The 16,765-nt window shown below is 59.9% G+C and overlaps 1 protein-coding gene across 1 annotated transcript; it reads right to left on the bottom strand.

The window, feature by feature from the left end:
- Nucleotides 1-9,014: 9,014 nt before the first annotated feature.
- CUNH11orf24 (chromosome unknown C11orf24 homolog) lies at nt 9,015-16,382 on the bottom strand. The gene is made up of 5 exons (XM_037517436.2): nt 16,324-16,382; nt 13,488-13,663; nt 12,499-12,684; nt 11,072-11,251; nt 9,015-10,423 (listed from the first exon to the last, which is right to left on the bottom strand). The coding sequence occupies exons 2-5, from the start codon at nt 13,627-13,629 to the stop codon at nt 9,279-9,281; spliced, it is 1,653 nt and encodes a 550-aa protein (XP_037373333.1). The 5' UTR covers nt 13,630-13,663; nt 16,324-16,382; the 3' UTR covers nt 9,015-9,278.
- Nucleotides 16,383-16,765: the final 383 nt, after the last annotated feature.

The raw sequence follows: 16,765 nt of genomic DNA, 5'->3' as shown, positions 1-16,765 counted from the left end.
CAGCTAGTTGATAGTTACAAAAATATCCTGTTGGGATTTTGGTTGGAATGGAATGAAATCCATAGATCAATGTGTAGAGAATTGTCACTAACTATAGTGGTACACATATGTGTCACACATATATGCACATGCGTGTGCACTCAGGCTGGTACATATCTCAGGTCTTCCAGGCCAGGAACACAGGATCTCTTTCTGGTACTTCGGTCTTGTTTGATTTCTTTCATTAGCATTTTGCGGTTTTCAGCTCACAGGTCCTACACATCTTTCTTAAATTTAAATTTAAGTATTTAAAACTCTTTGGGGCCTCCCTGGTGGCGCAGGTGTTAAAGACAGCGCTATCAAGCTATCATCGCAGCATCATCGCAGCATGATCCCTGGCCACAGGGCACAGCAGACCTCTCCTGTCTCCCACTGCTCCCCTCAGCAGTGGATTTCAGTAGATCCGCCTGCTCTGCTCCCCACTCTGTCTCTGGTGAGTCCTCTCACCCCCCACCCCTGCACCTCTGACCTACACCCCAGTTCTTGCATGCATAAGAATAAAATAAATCTTTAAAAAAAAAATAAGGGGCCTCCCTGGTGGCCCAAGGGGTTAAGACACAGCACTATGAAGCTACTCACAGCCACTGTAGCACGAGTTCGAGCCCCAGCCAGGGAGCTGACCCACAAGGTGCAGCAGACCTCTCCTGTCTCCCCGCTGCTCCCCTCAGCAGTGGATTTCAATCTGCCTGTTCTGTTGCTGACACTGTCTCTGGTGAATCCTCTCACCCCCCACACCTCTGCCCCGTACCCCAGTTCTTGTATGCATAAATTAATAAACAAATCTTTAAAAAAAATAAAACTTTTGGTGCTTCTTTAAATTCTAATGGTTTTATTGTTCTTGTTTGTCACTCGTGGTCCCTGCGGGAGAAGAAAGAATGTGGCGCGGCCTGGCGATTGCACCGTCTTGTTGTCTGAAGGAGTTGCCAGCCTGCGCTGCCGGGAGGAGGAAATGGGGCCGCCTGGCAGCGCCCGTGAAGGCGGAGCTGGCAGGCTAGGGAGGGCCAGGCCAGAATTCACAGGGCAGAGAACTGGAAAGGAGAGGGAGAGGGAGGAGGACGGGAGCTTGGGCTTCAGGGATCTGCAAGTCCTTGAGATGTGATTAAGCTGAGCACCAATCACCGCGTGGTTGGGAGGAAAACACCGAGGCCAGGGAAAGAAACTCCCAGAAGGAGAGGAGGGAACCATCACCACAGCTCCACAGGCCGGGGAACGCGGCTCCTGCTCCCACCGCCGGAGTGGAGCCGGCACAGAGCTGGCATGGGTTGAGGGTTCTCAGAGCTCCCCCCAGAGGAGCCCTGGATGAGTGCTGCCAGGTCAGCAGACAGAGCCGTGCCAGGAAGCACCCCGCTATTTCCAAGGCACTGAACCATGTCCCAGAACAAAGTTCATGGATATTTATATGAACACAAAAATAGCACACACAAAGCAAAGTAAAATCACTTTAAAAACTAGCACGGGGGCCTTCCTGGTGGTGTAAGGGATTAAGCACAGCCCTGTGAAGCAATCTGCAGCCTCTGCAACACGAGTTCGTCCCTCGGCTGGCCGGGGAGCCGACCCACATGGCGCAGCAGACCTCTCCTGTCTCCCCGCTGCTCCCCTCAGCAGTGGATTTCAGTCAGTCTGCCTGTTCTGCTCCCCACTGTGTCTCTGGTGAATCCTCTCACCCTCCCCACACCTCTGGCCTGTACCGCAGCTCTTGTATGCATAAATAAATAAATCTTAAAAAAAAAGACAAAAACTAGCACGGGCGTGTAAGGCTGCAGCAAAGGTTGTCCAGTCTGCAGAGCCACAAGAACTAGGTGCCAGGAAGAGGAGGAAGTTCAGTCAGTGGAGATCAAACCACACACAACCCAGATGACCCGGTCACTAAAGAGGGACATGGACAGTTCCTATCGAAAGGTTCAGCGCAATAAAGAAAAGGAGAGCCAGGCTAAGCTTTCTCAAAGGAAGGGAAAATTTATTGCGCCCCAGGCGGACTTCACGGACCCAAGGTGGGGGTCAGTGAAGCTGCGCACGTTGTCAGGGGGAGGCAGGTCTCCTGCATCGACCTTTCACCTATCACTGCATCCCACGGGCCAAGGAAACTGAAGAAGGAATTTAGAAAGTTAAGAAGAGATGCAGCAAGTATTTTTTAAAATATCCAAGTTGAACTTCAGGGACCTCTCTGGTGGCCTAGGGGCTGAGTCTCAGCGCTGTCACCTCTGCGGCTTGAGTTTGATCCCCAGCCAGGGAGCTGACCCACAGGGCGCAGTAGACCTTTCCTGTCTCCTGCTGCTCCCCTCAGCTGTGGGTTTCAGTGGACCTGCCTGTTCTGCTCTCCACTCTGTCTCTAGTGAATCCTCTCACCCCCCGCACCTCTGGCCTGCACCCCAGTTTTTTTTTTTTTTTTTTTGTGGGACCCTCGCCGATGGCCGGGGATCGAACTGGCACTGCAGAGGCTGCGGGCAGCCTCGCAACCCAGCGCTCAACTGCTGTGCTATCAGGGGAGGCCCCTGCACCCCAGTTCTTACATGCAAAAATCAAATTTAAAAAAATTTAACTTCAATATACATGTCTGAGCTGAAACACTGTGTAGGATTAACAGCCAATTAGATGGGGCAAGGAGAGGGTCAGGTGGCTAACAGCAAAGCGAGCCCTAGGTGGGCGGGAGGAAGAGGCCTCAGGGAGACTGGACCTGCTCAGGGCAACAGAGGCCACTGGGAACAGTATAACTACCCGGGCGAGCAGATCAAGTTTTTTCTCATTTAAATCTCAATATAAGGTAACAAAACAAAATGTAGGTTTATATAAAAGTGGAGCGTGCGTGACAACAGTAGCAGAGCGAGTAGGAACAAAGAAATGGAAATGCACTATTATAAGCTGCTTGCATGTGAAGTTCTATAATAATAGCACTTGAACGTAGACTACGGAAAGTTATAAATCACACTACACAGCAACCACTCAAATGCAAGACCTAAGAGTTTTAGCCTATAAGCCCAAATTGGAGATGAAATGGAATCCTAAAACACTCCACACATGAGAAGGCAGGAAAAAAAGCACAGGTAGAAGAGAGAACAGATGGACAAATAGAACTTGAAGAGCAAGAGGAAGAATTTGAATATAACCATATCAATCATCACAGCAAACAAATTAGCGACACCTTTGAATTAAAAGGTAGGGATAGGGCCTCCTCAGTGGCGCAGCGGTTGGGCGCTGGGTTGCGAAGCTGCCTGCAGCCTCCGCGGCGCCAGTTCAATCCCCGGCTGCTCCCCGGCCACCAGAGGAGGGTCCCACATGGCGCGCAGACCTCTCCTGCCGCCCGCTGCTCCCCCCAGCAGTGTCCCTCGGTCCTTCTGCCTGCTCTGCTCCCCGCTCTGGCTCTGGTGAATCCTCTCACTCTCCCGCGCTTCTGACTGTACCCAGTGCTTGTATAAACAAACAAACAAATAAATAAAGCATGCCTCTTTAAAAAAAATAAATAAATAAAAGGTAGGGATAGTTAAAACGTACTTTTTGAAATGCAACTGCACACTACAAGAAATAAACTTTTAATTTATTTTCTGGTTTTTTATTTTTGTGTTTTACATTTAGGTCTCTGATATATTTTAGTTTTTGTACATGTTGAGTAATATGGATTGATATGGATTTTTTTTCTTTTTTTGCATGCAGATGTACAATTGCTTTGTGATCATGGATTAGGTAAAACTTGCTTAGATTTAACACCCAAAATGTGAGCCTTAGCTTATAAATTTGATTTTAACAAAATAAAAATTTTGTGCTAATGGGCAATATGTAAAGATTTAATCTGTGACAATAGCAATACCAAGGGGAGGAATCAAGATGCACAGGAGCAGTTGTTGGTACATTATTTATTTTTATTATTTTATTATTTTTTTTTTTGTGGGTCCCTCGCCGGTGGCTGGGGAATGAACCTGCGCTGCAGAGGCTGCGGGCAGCCTCACAGCCCAGCGCTCAACCGCTGCACCACCAGGGGAGGCCCTGTTGGTACACTATTTAAACAAAGTTGTTTTACTCAAAGTAAGATGTTCTAAGAGGCTATTTGTAATTCAAAGGCAACCACTAAATAACTAAAAAATATGTAGAAAATATATAAACAACTGAAAAATATGTGGAAAGAAGACAATTAAAATGCTTTTCTATAAAAATCAACCAATTCCAAAAAAGGCAGTGATGGAGAAATGCAGGACAGGAAAATATAAGTCACAGAAAACAAACAGCTAAGTGGCGACATAAATTCTTCCTTATCAGTAATTACTTTAAATGTGAATGGATTAAACTCTCCAATTGAGAGACAGAGATTAGCAAATTAGATTAAACACAACCATGATTCACTTATAATCTACCCATAAAGGTTCACTTTCAGGCACAAAGACACAGAGATTGAAAGCAAAAGGATGGAAAAAGATATTCTGAGCACATGACAACCAAAAGAGGTGAGCCGGCCATATTATTTCAGACAAAATAGACTTTAAGTCCAAAAAAGTTATGCAGTGATAAGGACATTACAATTTGATAAAAGATTCAATTCACCAAGATATATGAAAGGGACCTCCCTGGTGGCACAAGGGGTTAAGACGCAACCTATGAGGCTGTCTGCAGCCTCTGAAGCACAAGTTTGATCCCCAGCCGGCCAGGGAGCTACCCACATGGTGCAGCAGACCTCTCCTGTCTCGCCCGCAGCTCTCCTCAGCAGTGTATCTCAGTAGATCTGCCTGTTCTGCTCCCCACTCTGTCTCTGGTGAATCCTCTCACCCCCCACACCTCTGGCCTGTACCTCAGCTCTTGTATGCATAAATAAATAAATCTTGGGCCTCCCTGGTGGCGCAGGCGGTTGAGTGCAGCGCTGTGAAGCTCTCTGCAGCCTCTGTAGCGCGGGTTGGGTACAAGAACTGGGATACAGGCCAGATGTGCAGGGGGTGAGAGGATTCACCAGAGACAGAGCGGGGAACAGAACAGGCAGACTGACCGAAATCCACTGCTGAGGGGAGCAGCGGGCGAGCCAGGAGAGGTCCGCCTCGCCATGTGGATTTCTCCCTGGCTGGCTGGGGATCGAACTCTTGCTGCAGAGGCTGCGGATAGCTTCATAGTGCAGTGCTTAACCCCTTGTACCACCAGGGAGGCCCCCAATAAATAAATCTTGAAAAAATATATACGAAAATGACAGCAGACCTAACACAGGAGCCCCAAAATATATGAAACAAAAAACTGACAGACTGAAAGGAAGAACAGGTCTAACAAAATGGTGGGAGATTTCAATACCTTACTTTTAATAATGGATAGAACAACGGGACAGAAGACCAGTAAGGAAAAAGAGAACTTGAGCACTATTATAAACCACTTATATCTAACAGCCAGACGCAGCGCGCCCCGCCATGGGAGAACACCTGCTTTTTCCACTAGACATGGCGCAGTCTCCGTGATGGATCCTAGGTTGGGCCGCAAAGGAAATCTTGACAAGTTTTGAAAGACTGAAGTAATACAGGTATCTTTTCTGATCACGATGGGATCGAACATCAAAAACTGGAAAATTCACAAATATGTGGAAATCAAACAACATGTTCTTAAGTAATGAGTCGAGGAAAACAGCGACAAAGAAAATAAGAAAATGGGCCTCCCCGGTGGCGCAGCGTTGAGCGCTGGGCTGTGAAGCTGCCCGCAGCCTCTGCGGCGCCGGTTCGATCCCCGGCTGCTCCCCGGCCACCAGAGGAGGGTCCCGCATGGTGCGCAGACCTCTCCTGTCCCGCCCGCTGCTCCCCTCAGCAGTGTCCTTCGGTCCTTCTGCCTGCTCTGCTCCCCGCTCTGGCTCTGGTGGATTCTCTCACCCTCCCGCGCTTCTGACTGTGCCCAGTGCTTGGACAAATAAATAAATAAACAAATCTTTAAAAGAAAATCAGAAAATGACTTGAAACCAATGAAATGTAAACACAGAACAGCAAAGCTCCCAGGCGGGAGAGGCGGGTGTCGGGAGGACGCTGAGAGCCGCCAGTTCCTGTCACCTAAGGGAGACACAGGGTCGCCCCGCGAGGTTCCGTGAAGGAGAAAGAAGAGCAAACTGGACCCAGGAGGAGGAGAGTCGTGAAGATCGGGGAGCAGCGACTCAATCAGAGGAGACGAAACCAGCGAAGGGCGTCCTCGGGGAGACCAGAAGGTGGTCCCTGGACGCGGCCGCGCCGGCCCCGCGTGGAGGCGAGGCGGAGACGCGGCGGCTGAGCCGGGGACGGGGCGCCCGAGGAGGCCCCCCTCGCCCCCCGCGTCCGCACAGGCCCCCGGGGGCGCGGAGCCGGCGCGGGCCGGGAGGGGCGGCCGCGCAGGACAGGCTGCCCGGACGGTGGCGCGGCCTGGACGTGGCCGCCGTGGCCGTCGCCGGACACGGGCCACCGGGGGGCGCGGGCTGGCGGCTGCCGCTGCGGGGTCCCGCGCCTCGAGTCTCACGGGGTGCCGGGAGCACGCAGAGCCCCCGGTGTAGACTGCGAGGCCGGGCCCTGCGGCGGGGGGGGGGGGGGGGCTGCGGCGGGGGGGGCCTGCGGCGGGGGGGGGCCTGCGGCGGGGGAAGGGCCTGCGGCTGGGGGGGGCCTGCGGCGGGGTGGGGGGCCTGCCGCGGGGGAGGGCGTGCGGCGGGGGGGCCCTGCGGGCGGGGGGGGGGGGGGGGGGGGAGGCTCCGGCCAGGGCGCCCGCAGCTGGCATTCCTGGGAAGCTGCGGGGCGTGAGCCGCGCGTGTGGTGTGCCTGCGCGTGCCCGTGTGTGCGCCTGCGTGTGCGCCTGCGTGTGCCTGCGCGTGCCTGCGCGTGCCTGTGTGTGCCTGTGTGTGCACCTGCGTGTGCCTGTGTGTGCCTGCGTGTGCGCCTGCGCGTACCTGCGCGTGCCTGTGTGTGCACCTGCGTGTGCCTGCGTGTGCGCCTGCGCGTGCACCTGCGTGTGCCTGTGTGTGCGCCTGCGTGTGCACCTGCGTGCGCCTGCGTGTGCCTGTGTGTGCGCTTGCGCGTGCCTGTGTGTGCACCTGCGTGTGCCTGTGTGTCTGTGTGCGCCTGCGTGTGCACCTGCGTGTGCCTGCATGTGCCTGAGTGTGCGCCTGCGTGTGCACCTGCGCGTGCCTACGTGTGCCTGCATGTGCCTGAGTGTGCACCTGCGTGTGCCTGTGTGAGCCTGCGTGTGCACCTGCGTGTGCCTGTGTGCGCGTGCCTGTGCATGTGCCTGTGTGTGCCTGCGTGTGCACCTGCGTGTGCCTGCGCGTGCCTGTGTGTGCGCATGCGTGTGACTGTGCATGCGTGTGCACCTGCGTGTGCCTGTGTGCCTGAGCGTGCCCATGTGTGCGCCTGTGCGTGTGCCTACGCGTGCCTTCCATGTGCCCGCGTGTGCCTGTGTGCCTGTGCGTGTGCACGCGTGTGCCGCGCGTGTGCAGGCGCGGGCGGGCTGAGCCGGGCCGGGAGCGGGGCGCGCAGGGCGCTCTGCACGGGAGACCCGCCCCTGGGGCGCCCGCTGCCTCCTCCGGCTTCAGGCCTGGCTCCTGGCGGGGGCGTCCCGGGCGCGCCCTGGAGCTGCTCCAGAACGTTCTGTCCCGCAGCAGGCGAGACCCCGGGCTGGGGGCGCGGGGGGCCAGGCCAGGGGAGGCCGGGGGTGGGGGAGGCCGGCGGAGGGGGGGGCAGGGATGGGGGTAAGCGGGGGTGCGCAGGGATGGGGTAGGCGGGGGGGGGGCCGGGGATGGGTAGGCGGGGGGGGGGCCGGGGGATGGGGTAGGCGGGGGGGGGGTGTCAGGGATGGGGAGTAGGCGGGGGGGCAGGGATGGGGTAGGCGGGGGGGGCAGGGGATGGGTAGGGGGGGGGGGGCAGGGGATGGGGGTAGGTGGGGGGGGCAGGGGATGGAGTAGGGGGGGGCAGGGGATGGGGTAGGCGGGGGTGGGCAGGGATGGGGGTAGGGGGGCAGGGATGGGGGTAGGGGGGGCGGGGAAGCAGGGCATGGGGGAGCCGGGGCTGGGGGAGCCGGGGGAGCCAGGGAGCCGGGGAGGGTCCCGCGAAGCCGCCGGGCGCCAGGCGCGCCCGGCCACCAGGGGGCGGCCGCGGGAAGCAGGGGCGGCTCCGGTGTCCTGCTCCGGGGCTGCCTGTGCCCAGCGCGGCCCGAGTTCGCCCAGACAGACGGACCCAGGGTGAACCCCGTCCTGCCGCCGGCTGGGGGGTGACCTTGGGCCAGCAGCTTGCCCTCCCTGCGCCTCGGTTTCCCCCGTGAAGGAAAGAGCCCCTTAGGGGCAGGCCTCTGGCCCCTCGGTGCTCCCAGCGGGTCTCTTCTGTGCAGTGCCAGGGGCGTTCATCGCGGTGCTCTGACTGTCCCCCCAGAGGTCAGCCCGGGGAGGAGGCAGCAAAGTCACCGAAGGGCCCAGCTTCCTTTCCAGAACCGCCCTGACTCTTATGTCCACACTGGCCCCTGCCTCCCCATGCAGGGGGAACCCCGCTCCTCCCATGGCCCCCGTGGTCCTGGCTGCAGTCCCAGAGATGGGGAGAGGGAGACTGAGCCCCCCCAGGCACCTCCCCTGAGCGCAGGCCTTCCTCCTGTGCTGCTCCCACCTCATCCACTGCCCCGGGGTGCCTGCGAGTGGGCAGCAGCCTCACCTGCGAGTGCCCGAGTGGCAGACAACGTGCTCGGGGCACCTGCCCAGCTGGTGCAGGGCGGCCTCCCGCGGCCAAGGTCATCTTTCCTAGCTCAGGCCCCCCCAAGCCCTGGATGTCTCTTGCTGTGTTAATGAGGGGGGCTAGTGGCCAGTGACCTCCGGGGAGGGGAGGGGGCTGGAGGTGGAGCCAGAGGCTGAGGCCTTGCTCACACCCAAGGGCGCAGCCTCTGAAGGGCTCCAGGCTAGTGAGCGCGGGCAGTCTTGGGGGATAGCACCCAGGGGTGGGGGTGGGGCGCTGGGAGGGCCTGGGCATCGGGAAGCAGGCCCCTGGGGCCGCAAGTCCCAGAAACCGCTAAGCCCGCCCCCCGCGAGCCGCAGCTCATGCATGGGACATGGGACACACTGACCAGAGATCGGTCATCGCTTTAATTCCGGCCCGGCTCCAGCTGCTCCCTGGGCAGCTCCGGCCTGGGCCGTCCGAGGCATCATTTAAAAAAATAAATATGAAAAACGCAGAACTCTAGTGACCGTGGGGTTAATCTGATGGCGATTAAGTGCCTTTAGCATCTGGCGTGTCTCCTAAGTTGCACCAAAAGGGTCCGGAAGCACTTGGGCAGGCTCGGAGGCCGGGGCGCTGCCCTCACATCTCCGAGTCAGCGTACATGCCGTTGATGAGATAGTCCACCTGCGTGTAGTCCTTCTTCTTGTAGCTCTCGTGGGCTTGCAGGGCGAGCAGGACCAAGACGGCGATGAACAGGGTCACCCCGAGCACGAGCACCGCCAGGAGGAAGCTCTGGTTCACGGGGGGCTGGTTGAGGGGCTCAGTGGTGACCACCAGGTACTGGCCTTGGGTGCTGAGCTGGCACGAGTCTGTGGTTGGCACCTTAGGACCCCCTGAGTGCCCAGGTGTTGGTGGGGTGGAGGTGGTACCGGTGGTGGCCTCTGGCTCTGGCTGCTCCGGTGTGTGGGGTGTGCCAGGCCCCTCTGCCCCTGGGGTGGACGGCGCAGGGCTTGGCAACGTGGTGGGGGACGTGGCCACCGCCTCGGGGCTGGGGCTGGTGGCACGTGCTGGCGTTGTGCTGGCTGCCAGCCCTCCGGCCTGTGTCCCGGTAGTGGTCCTCACTGTGGGGGTGGGCACTAGGGTTGTGTTTGTGGGGGTGGACATAGGCTCACTCGTCCTGTTGGCCACAGGTCGGGTAGTGGGCGAGTCGACGGTGAGGCCGTGTGTGGATGGTGAGGCCGAGCTCGGTGTGTGGGCACTCGTGGGGCGTGTGGAGTTGACTGTGGGGTGGCCGGGTGTGTTCTTGGGAGGAACGTGTGTGCCCTCTAGGCTGGCCGTCACTGTTTGGGCACTAGATGTGGCCGGGGCGCCCGTGGCTGGTGTGGTGGGAGCTACTGCACTGGGCAACGTGCTGCCAGGTGACCCCTCGGCAGGGCCGCTGGGGGCAGCGGTAGAGGGCAGGGCCTGCCGTGACCCGTTGGTGGGGCCGCTGGGGGCAGTGGTAGAGGACAGGGCCTGCTGTGACCCCTCAGTGGGGCCACTGGTGGCAGCGGTGGAGGACGAGGCCTGCTGTGTGGATGCTGGGGAGGCTGTGCGCTCGGGGGCTCCGTGGGCCGTGGCTGCAGTGCTCCCCTTTGTCCCAGGTGTCCTCCCCGTGGTGCCAACAGAGGAGCTGGGGCTGGTGACTAAGGGTCCAGTGGTCAGCATGACAGGAGGAGGTGTCGCCACAGTCACAGCCTCAGACGTTTTATTGACAGCCCTTAGTGTTTCGTTGACTAAGTGCCCTGAGAGTCAGAAAGGGAGAGAAAGTCAGCCGCGCTGGACAGCAGACGTGGGTTACTCAGCTGCCGGTGCTGGCCTGGGCAGCTCAGCCCTCCTTCCTCAGCAGCCTTCTCCCTGCACGTCCAGCCTGCTGCCCTCGGGGGGCACCTGGCACTTTGATTCTAAAACTTCTCTGCCCTCTCTGAGGCCCCAGCCCAAGGAGACTTAGAGCTTCGCTCCTAGACCCAACCCTGAGCCCCGGCCGGGCGAAGGCCTCCCAAGACAGGCACATCTTGCTGTAAGGAACCAGCACAGACACCCCCAGGCCCACACAGTGGACGCGGCGTGGCCCAGGGAGTCACACCGCAGAAGGGCTTGGCTGTGTGAGCGGGTCTGTGGTGGGAATTCTGGAGCTGAGTGTGTAGTGAGCTCTGGGGTATGATGGGTGAGCCCCAAAACAACCAGGTATAGAAATGTCACAGGTCAAGCAAGCGAGGGGCAGAGGCCAGGCCCTGGGGGGCTCCCCACCCACGCTGACCCTGGGAGGCTCAGCCCACTACCTGCCCAGTGGACTCAGGGGCACCCTGGCCCTGACCTGCTGCCAGGTACATGGTCACCCTAACACTTGGGGCCACTGGGGGTGTCCAGTAGTCACTGACTTTCTGACTTACGTGGATCAGGGGGTGCCACTTGGTTTGCAGACAAGGACGAGGACAAGGTGGGCACCCACAGCAGCATGAGGGCTGTCCACATCTTGCAGGAGGGCTGGGCGCAAGGCTGGGCTGTCCCCACAGTGCCCTGCTGGCCTCTCCTCAGGCTGCTAGCACGTTCCTGCTGCCTGGCCCAGGGATCTGTGGTCAAGAAAAAAGGCAACTGGTCAGAGCCACAAGGCCTCGCCCGGGGCCCACGCTCAGCGGTGTGCCTGCCGTGGAGGCCCCACGGGGTCTGGCTGCAAAACCGCCCAGCGCATCAGCCCAGGAAGAGCATGGGGTGCAGCACTGGGGGGCTTAAGGCACTCTGGACCCGACTTCTCTACGAGTCTCAACCTCTACAAGTGCGCACTTTCCTACCCTGAAGCTCAGAGGGAAGCAATGGGACAAGACTTGGCCACTTTCACGGTGCCAAAATCTTCTGACCACCAGAATCTTCTCCCTCACCACTGTGAGGGAGAGCGTGTGACTAGAAACTTCTGGAGGCCAGTGGCTGAGCCTCAGCAGGAACAGGCCTGGGCCTAGCTAGAGCCACTTAATCAAGTACACAGAGGACCCCACACTCATCCAGGTCCCCGCTGGGTGCCAGCAGGTGGGGACCCCTGGCTTCAGGAGCCGAGAGGCCAGCTGGCCCCAAGCCTTCCATCACTTCATGGGTGGGTCCTGGGCGCATCCCCGCTGCCCGCAGCCCTGCCTGACCACCGAGGGCCACAGCTGCCTGCCATGCCCACGCCCTCGGGCCAACAGCCTGGTCCCCTTGGTCATAGTCCCAGGCACAGGGTCAGCAGAACACAGGCCCGGTGGATGCTGAGGGTAGGTGGTAGACTGGGGTACAGGGAGCCTCCAGAGTCAGTCCTGCCGGAAACCCCCAGGCTTGTCTCCCCACGGGGCCCTCAACTCTCAAACTCCCCCGAACGATGAGGAAGGGTGCCCTTAAGGGACCAGCCAACTCCCCACCCAGCATGCAATCTCTGGGGGCCCTGTAGCCAGGCGGCTCGTGGGGAGCCGGGTAGCCTCACTGTCCCCCCCATCAGCCCTAAAAGTCACAAACGAATCCTCCCGTCATGGTCCTGACCCACCTGCTACCTCCCACTGCTAAAACCCCTGCTGCCCAAGATACCCCAAAGCTCCGTGTCATGGTGGAGGCAGCCTCCATGGTGAGCGCCCCGGCTTGCTCCTGTGATCCCACCCCACTGGGCACATGGCGCTGCTGGTGCCCGAGCTGGGCCTTGCCGCCAGCCTGCCCCTGCAGGGGTTACCCCAAACATCCCAAAACTGGAGTTTTGGAGAGTGTGGCGTGCATGGGGGCTGCCGGGGGAGGGTACCCTGGGCTTGCTGCCTCCTGTGGTCAGCGGGAGGGGGTGCGCGGGAGGAGGCCCTGCCCACACCTGTTCCGTGGGGGCCGGCATAGCCGGCGCGCGCTGACCCTTCCCGAGAAGCAGACTTCACGTCCAAGGTGTCCTCGTCCTCCAGGGCTGCCCACGGTGCTCGGGCTCCCGGGAGAAGACGGGCTGGAAAAGCTCCCCAGCCCCGCAGACCACAGGCTGCATCTGGAGCGCAAACCAGTCTTTGTTCTGACGGAACAAGCGGGAGCGTGGAGGGAGGACAACGGACACTGTCACTGAGGGGAGAGGGAGGGGCCGGGCTCCTGCACGCAGACGCCCCCAGCCGTGCAGCTGGGCCCCCACAGATACGGCATTATCTGAAGGCCGCCAAGCCCAGCCTGGGTGGCCCTGGGTCTGGCTCTGCTGCTGAGATAAGGAGACAGGAGCTCCCTGAATGCCGCCCAAGCCTGAAGGCCTCCCGCTGCTCCCGCACCCCAAACCTCAAGGGCAGTGCTGGCCGACTCCCTGACAGAGCCAGCGAGTGTGATCTCGGACTATGGGCCCCGCGGCCCATCGCAGCAACACAAGACTGTGGCTCGGGCGAGGCCGAGTCCCCAGAAAACTCGCCGGCAGCAGGGCCTGCTCCCGGTCAGCGAGCCACAGGGCAGCTGCAGGCCAGGAGGGCGGCTCCCCAAGCAGAGGGGCTTCCGCTTCCCACAGTGCCTGCCCTGAACCCACGTGGCTCAGCCCCCAGGGGGGGCGGCCTCTACTGGGTCTCCTCCCGTGGCGCCTCTGCTGAGAGGCCCCGCCCTGCATCGGAGCGCGAGCACCCTCTGTGCACGAGGCTCCTGAAGGCGCAAGAGCCTCCTGTGCTGACTGCAGCTGCATCTCAGCTACAGAGGGCTGAGGGGCCGCCCGTGGATGCTCCATGTCCTCAGAAGAAGGGTGTCTGCAGGGGAGGCCCCATACACCCGAAGCCCCGGCTCTTCTCCTTGGCCCTCCCTGGCCTGTCACCCAGCAGGCGCCGGGCCTGCAGGACCCTCGACACTCACCAGAGGCCGCTGCCCAGGCTGCACTCCCAGGCCAGGGCGTCTTCCTCCAGGGAGAGCTGTGGGTTTGGCACCGAGAGCTGGCTCTGCAGGAGGTGAGGGCTGGGAGGGGCCCGCCCAGGCCATGGCATACTGTGTGGCGCATGTGGGGCCCTGCTCCACTCCGCTGAGGGACACATCTAAGGTGCGAGAGAGAGCGGGCGTCAGGACAGGCACGGCACAGGGCGGGGGCACTCCACGTAGCAGCGCTGGGGACACCCTGGTTTCCTCTCAGGGAGCAGATGGACGCATCTGGATGCAGACAGCCATGAGGGGCCCCCCACGGCACTGCTGACAGTGGGAACCCCCTGAAAGGTCTGTTCAGGATGGTCCCATCCGTAGAAAACACACTATGCAGCTGTGAAAAATGACACATCTGCCGGTCCTGGGAAGCACGAAAGGTAGTCGCATCGCGCCTCGCCGCCACCCCAGCTCTGGTTAAAAAGACGTCGTCCAGGGGCCTGGGAGGACACGCATTGCCCACAGGAGGAGGCCCTGCGGGTTCCACATGTGTTTTACGAGCACGTGTCCCGTTGTTAAAAGCCCTTCTGAAATGCTCTGATGACAGACCAGCAGCAGCCACACAACCCGAGACGGCCTCACAGGCACGTTCAGTAACTCAGTGCACCTGCCTGACTTCAGCCTCTAGGCACCGACCTCAGCTTCAGCAGCCCGGAGGGAAGGCGACGGGAGGGCACCGCCAGCACAGACCATCCCCTTTGTTGATTATTTAAAGTAAACCCAGGAGGAGGTTAGAGCAGCGGCTCCCAGCCACGGCCAGGGGCTGGTGTTGTGGGTGCTGACGTCTGCAGCCACCTGGGCCCCTCACATGCCCCCACATGTACACACCCAGCAGCCACGCTCCAGTGTAGTCACATGTGCTTGCACACGGCCTCATGTGTACACGTGCACAAGGCAAGCCCACACGGCTGCAGACAGAAAGCCGGGCACACATGAGGCGTCTCTAGGAGGCCATCTCAGGAAACCCCCAGGTTCTTGGGAAACTTCTGCTGGATCCCAGCTCTGCTTATCCACTCCCAGCCAGTGGGGCGGGTGATCACTCCCACGGAAAGAGGAATTGGCCTTCGGGCTGTGACTTCATCTCTCTGGTATGGTCCTGCCCCCACTTTCCAACAGCACTTGTGGGGCCCTGTGTGAATCTAAGTTACATCCCAATTGACACCCCATTAACAAGATTTAAAATCATCACTTCTCCTACAAAGGCCACCACCAGGAGCCTTGCATGAGGGTTTGACCAGTGTAGTTATTGACCATTGGCTGGTGCAGGGAGACTGGGGAGTCCAAGGTGGGGAGACCAAGGTGTCAGACCATGGCAGATGGCAAGGAAAGAGACCCCAAGGCACAGGGAAATAAACAAGAATTACAGTTAGGGTATTTGGGCCAGCAGAGGAGAAAAATGGGGGTTAGTCTAGTGTGGGGAGCCCCTGACTCTGGGGTCAGTTTCTCACAAGTTCTGCTGGGAAGGGGCAGTATCCCCTTGAATCACCCCCTCCCAGGAAGGCACCCCCAGATTGTGGTGTGGGCGTCAACTTCCTGATTCTTTTCTAATCATAGCAAGGTGCTGTGTAAGTTACATGAAATCAGACTCCCAGTTCCTTCACTCCATTTTCTGGCTTAGGCAGGTTTCTAACATCCGACACAAGTAATCCCCAGGCTCAGTGAGGGCGTGCAAGGGCCACGTCTACATGCCACCACACCACCCTTACTGATTTGCGAGCAGTGACGTGGCCGTGGTCCCTGCCGCAGCTGGAGAAGGGACTGTGGAAGCAAACATAGGTGGCCCCGCTCCTTGATCTTGACACGTCACCTGGCCGACCTTTGACAGCAAAGTCCAAGGAACACAGATGTGGCTTTGTGTACACACTGCACTGTGGTCCAAAGGATGTGTCTGGGTGGCAGACGGGCACCTGGAATGCTGGCTATTGTCTTAACTACTTTGCCAGCTTCTGGGTTCCTAGAGGTTTGGGTATCACCGCTCAATACTGATATGGACCTAGTTTTTGCTGTCATTGTGGGTCAATTTGATATTCCTTTGTCCACTAGGCAAGTCTAACACATGCGTGGAAACTGAGCATTTTAAATGCTCTCCTTGACAATTTCATTGGAATTTTAGGGCCTGGGATGCTTCCTTCGCTCTGCTGCACGGTGTTCCCGGCAGGTTTCCGAGCACAGGTTTATGGCAAACCGCCTGGACGGCGACTCCTTTCTGTCTCCCAGGTAAGCGTGCACGCTAAGCAGCCACTCAGACGCACACGGCGGAGGTAGACAGGTAGCTGGACATGCACGCGTCCCTCCCAGGCAAAGCAGCCCGGGGGGGAGGGCGACCTGTGTCCCCTAAAGGGCCACCTCTCTCTTAGAGGGCAATACTACCTGGGGCGCAGTCTGGTCCCGGCCTCGCCTGCTAAGCCCTTTAGTTCCCACCCACTCAGGAGTGTCCCAACTGCCCCCGGCTGTGCTTCCAGAGGGGAACCCCCCGGGGCCTCGTCTCTCCCAGGTCTGGGGTGCCCTTCAGCCCCTTCCTGCCCTCCAGGGAGCCCCAAGTTCTTAGGTTCCCCCACAGGGCTCCCTCAGTTCTTTCCTGTCGCCTCCTGTTCCCCACCTCCCCTCCTCCACGTCTTGCACGGTGTCCCCATCTTTTCTCACGCCCCTTCCCGTCCCCCTCAACCCCTCCAGCCTCTGCTGCCCTTCACCCCGCTCCTGCCCCACCTCCCTCCTCTCCGGCCCCAGCGGGTGCAGGCGGCCGTGACAACCGCGCCCCGGGCGGCAGCGCGCCCCTTACCGGGCGAGGCAGGCCCGCGGCGGCCGGCGGCCCTCGGACCCGAGAGGCGCCCGCGGCCCGGCGTGGGGACGTGGCCCGCGGGCGGCCGAGACTCAGGGCAGCGGCCCCAGCTCGGGCCCCGCCCGCCGCCCCGGAAGTGACGTCACGGGCGCCCGGGCGCGGCCTCGCGCCGGAAGCGAGGGGCGGGGCGAGCGCAGGGCCCGCCCCCGTGGGCGGGGCGGCCAGGGCGGCCGGAAGCGGCCGTGTCGCCCCTGCGCCCCGACGGCGCGCCGGCCCAGCCGTCGGGGCGCGGGGGCGCTTCGCCTCGGGCCGGGGCTCGCGAAGTGACCCCCCCCTGTGCGCCGCGGAGAGCAGCGGGGCGCGGGGAGGGGGCGCGGGGCTTGGGCTTCTTCAGAAACGGCTCCGCACGCCCCTCGTTCCGCGGCAGGATCCCCGTTCGCGT

The sequence above is a fragment of the Talpa occidentalis genome, unplaced genomic scaffold, assembly GCF_014898055.3.
Source record: "Talpa occidentalis isolate TD23 unplaced genomic scaffold, MPIMG_talOcc4v2.1 talOcc4.17, whole genome shotgun sequence".
Taxonomy (NCBI): domain Eukaryota; kingdom Metazoa; phylum Chordata; class Mammalia; order Eulipotyphla; family Talpidae; genus Talpa; species Talpa occidentalis.
The sequence above is the reverse complement of the archived record's forward strand: the minus strand, read 5'-3'. Positions and strand labels throughout refer to the sequence as shown.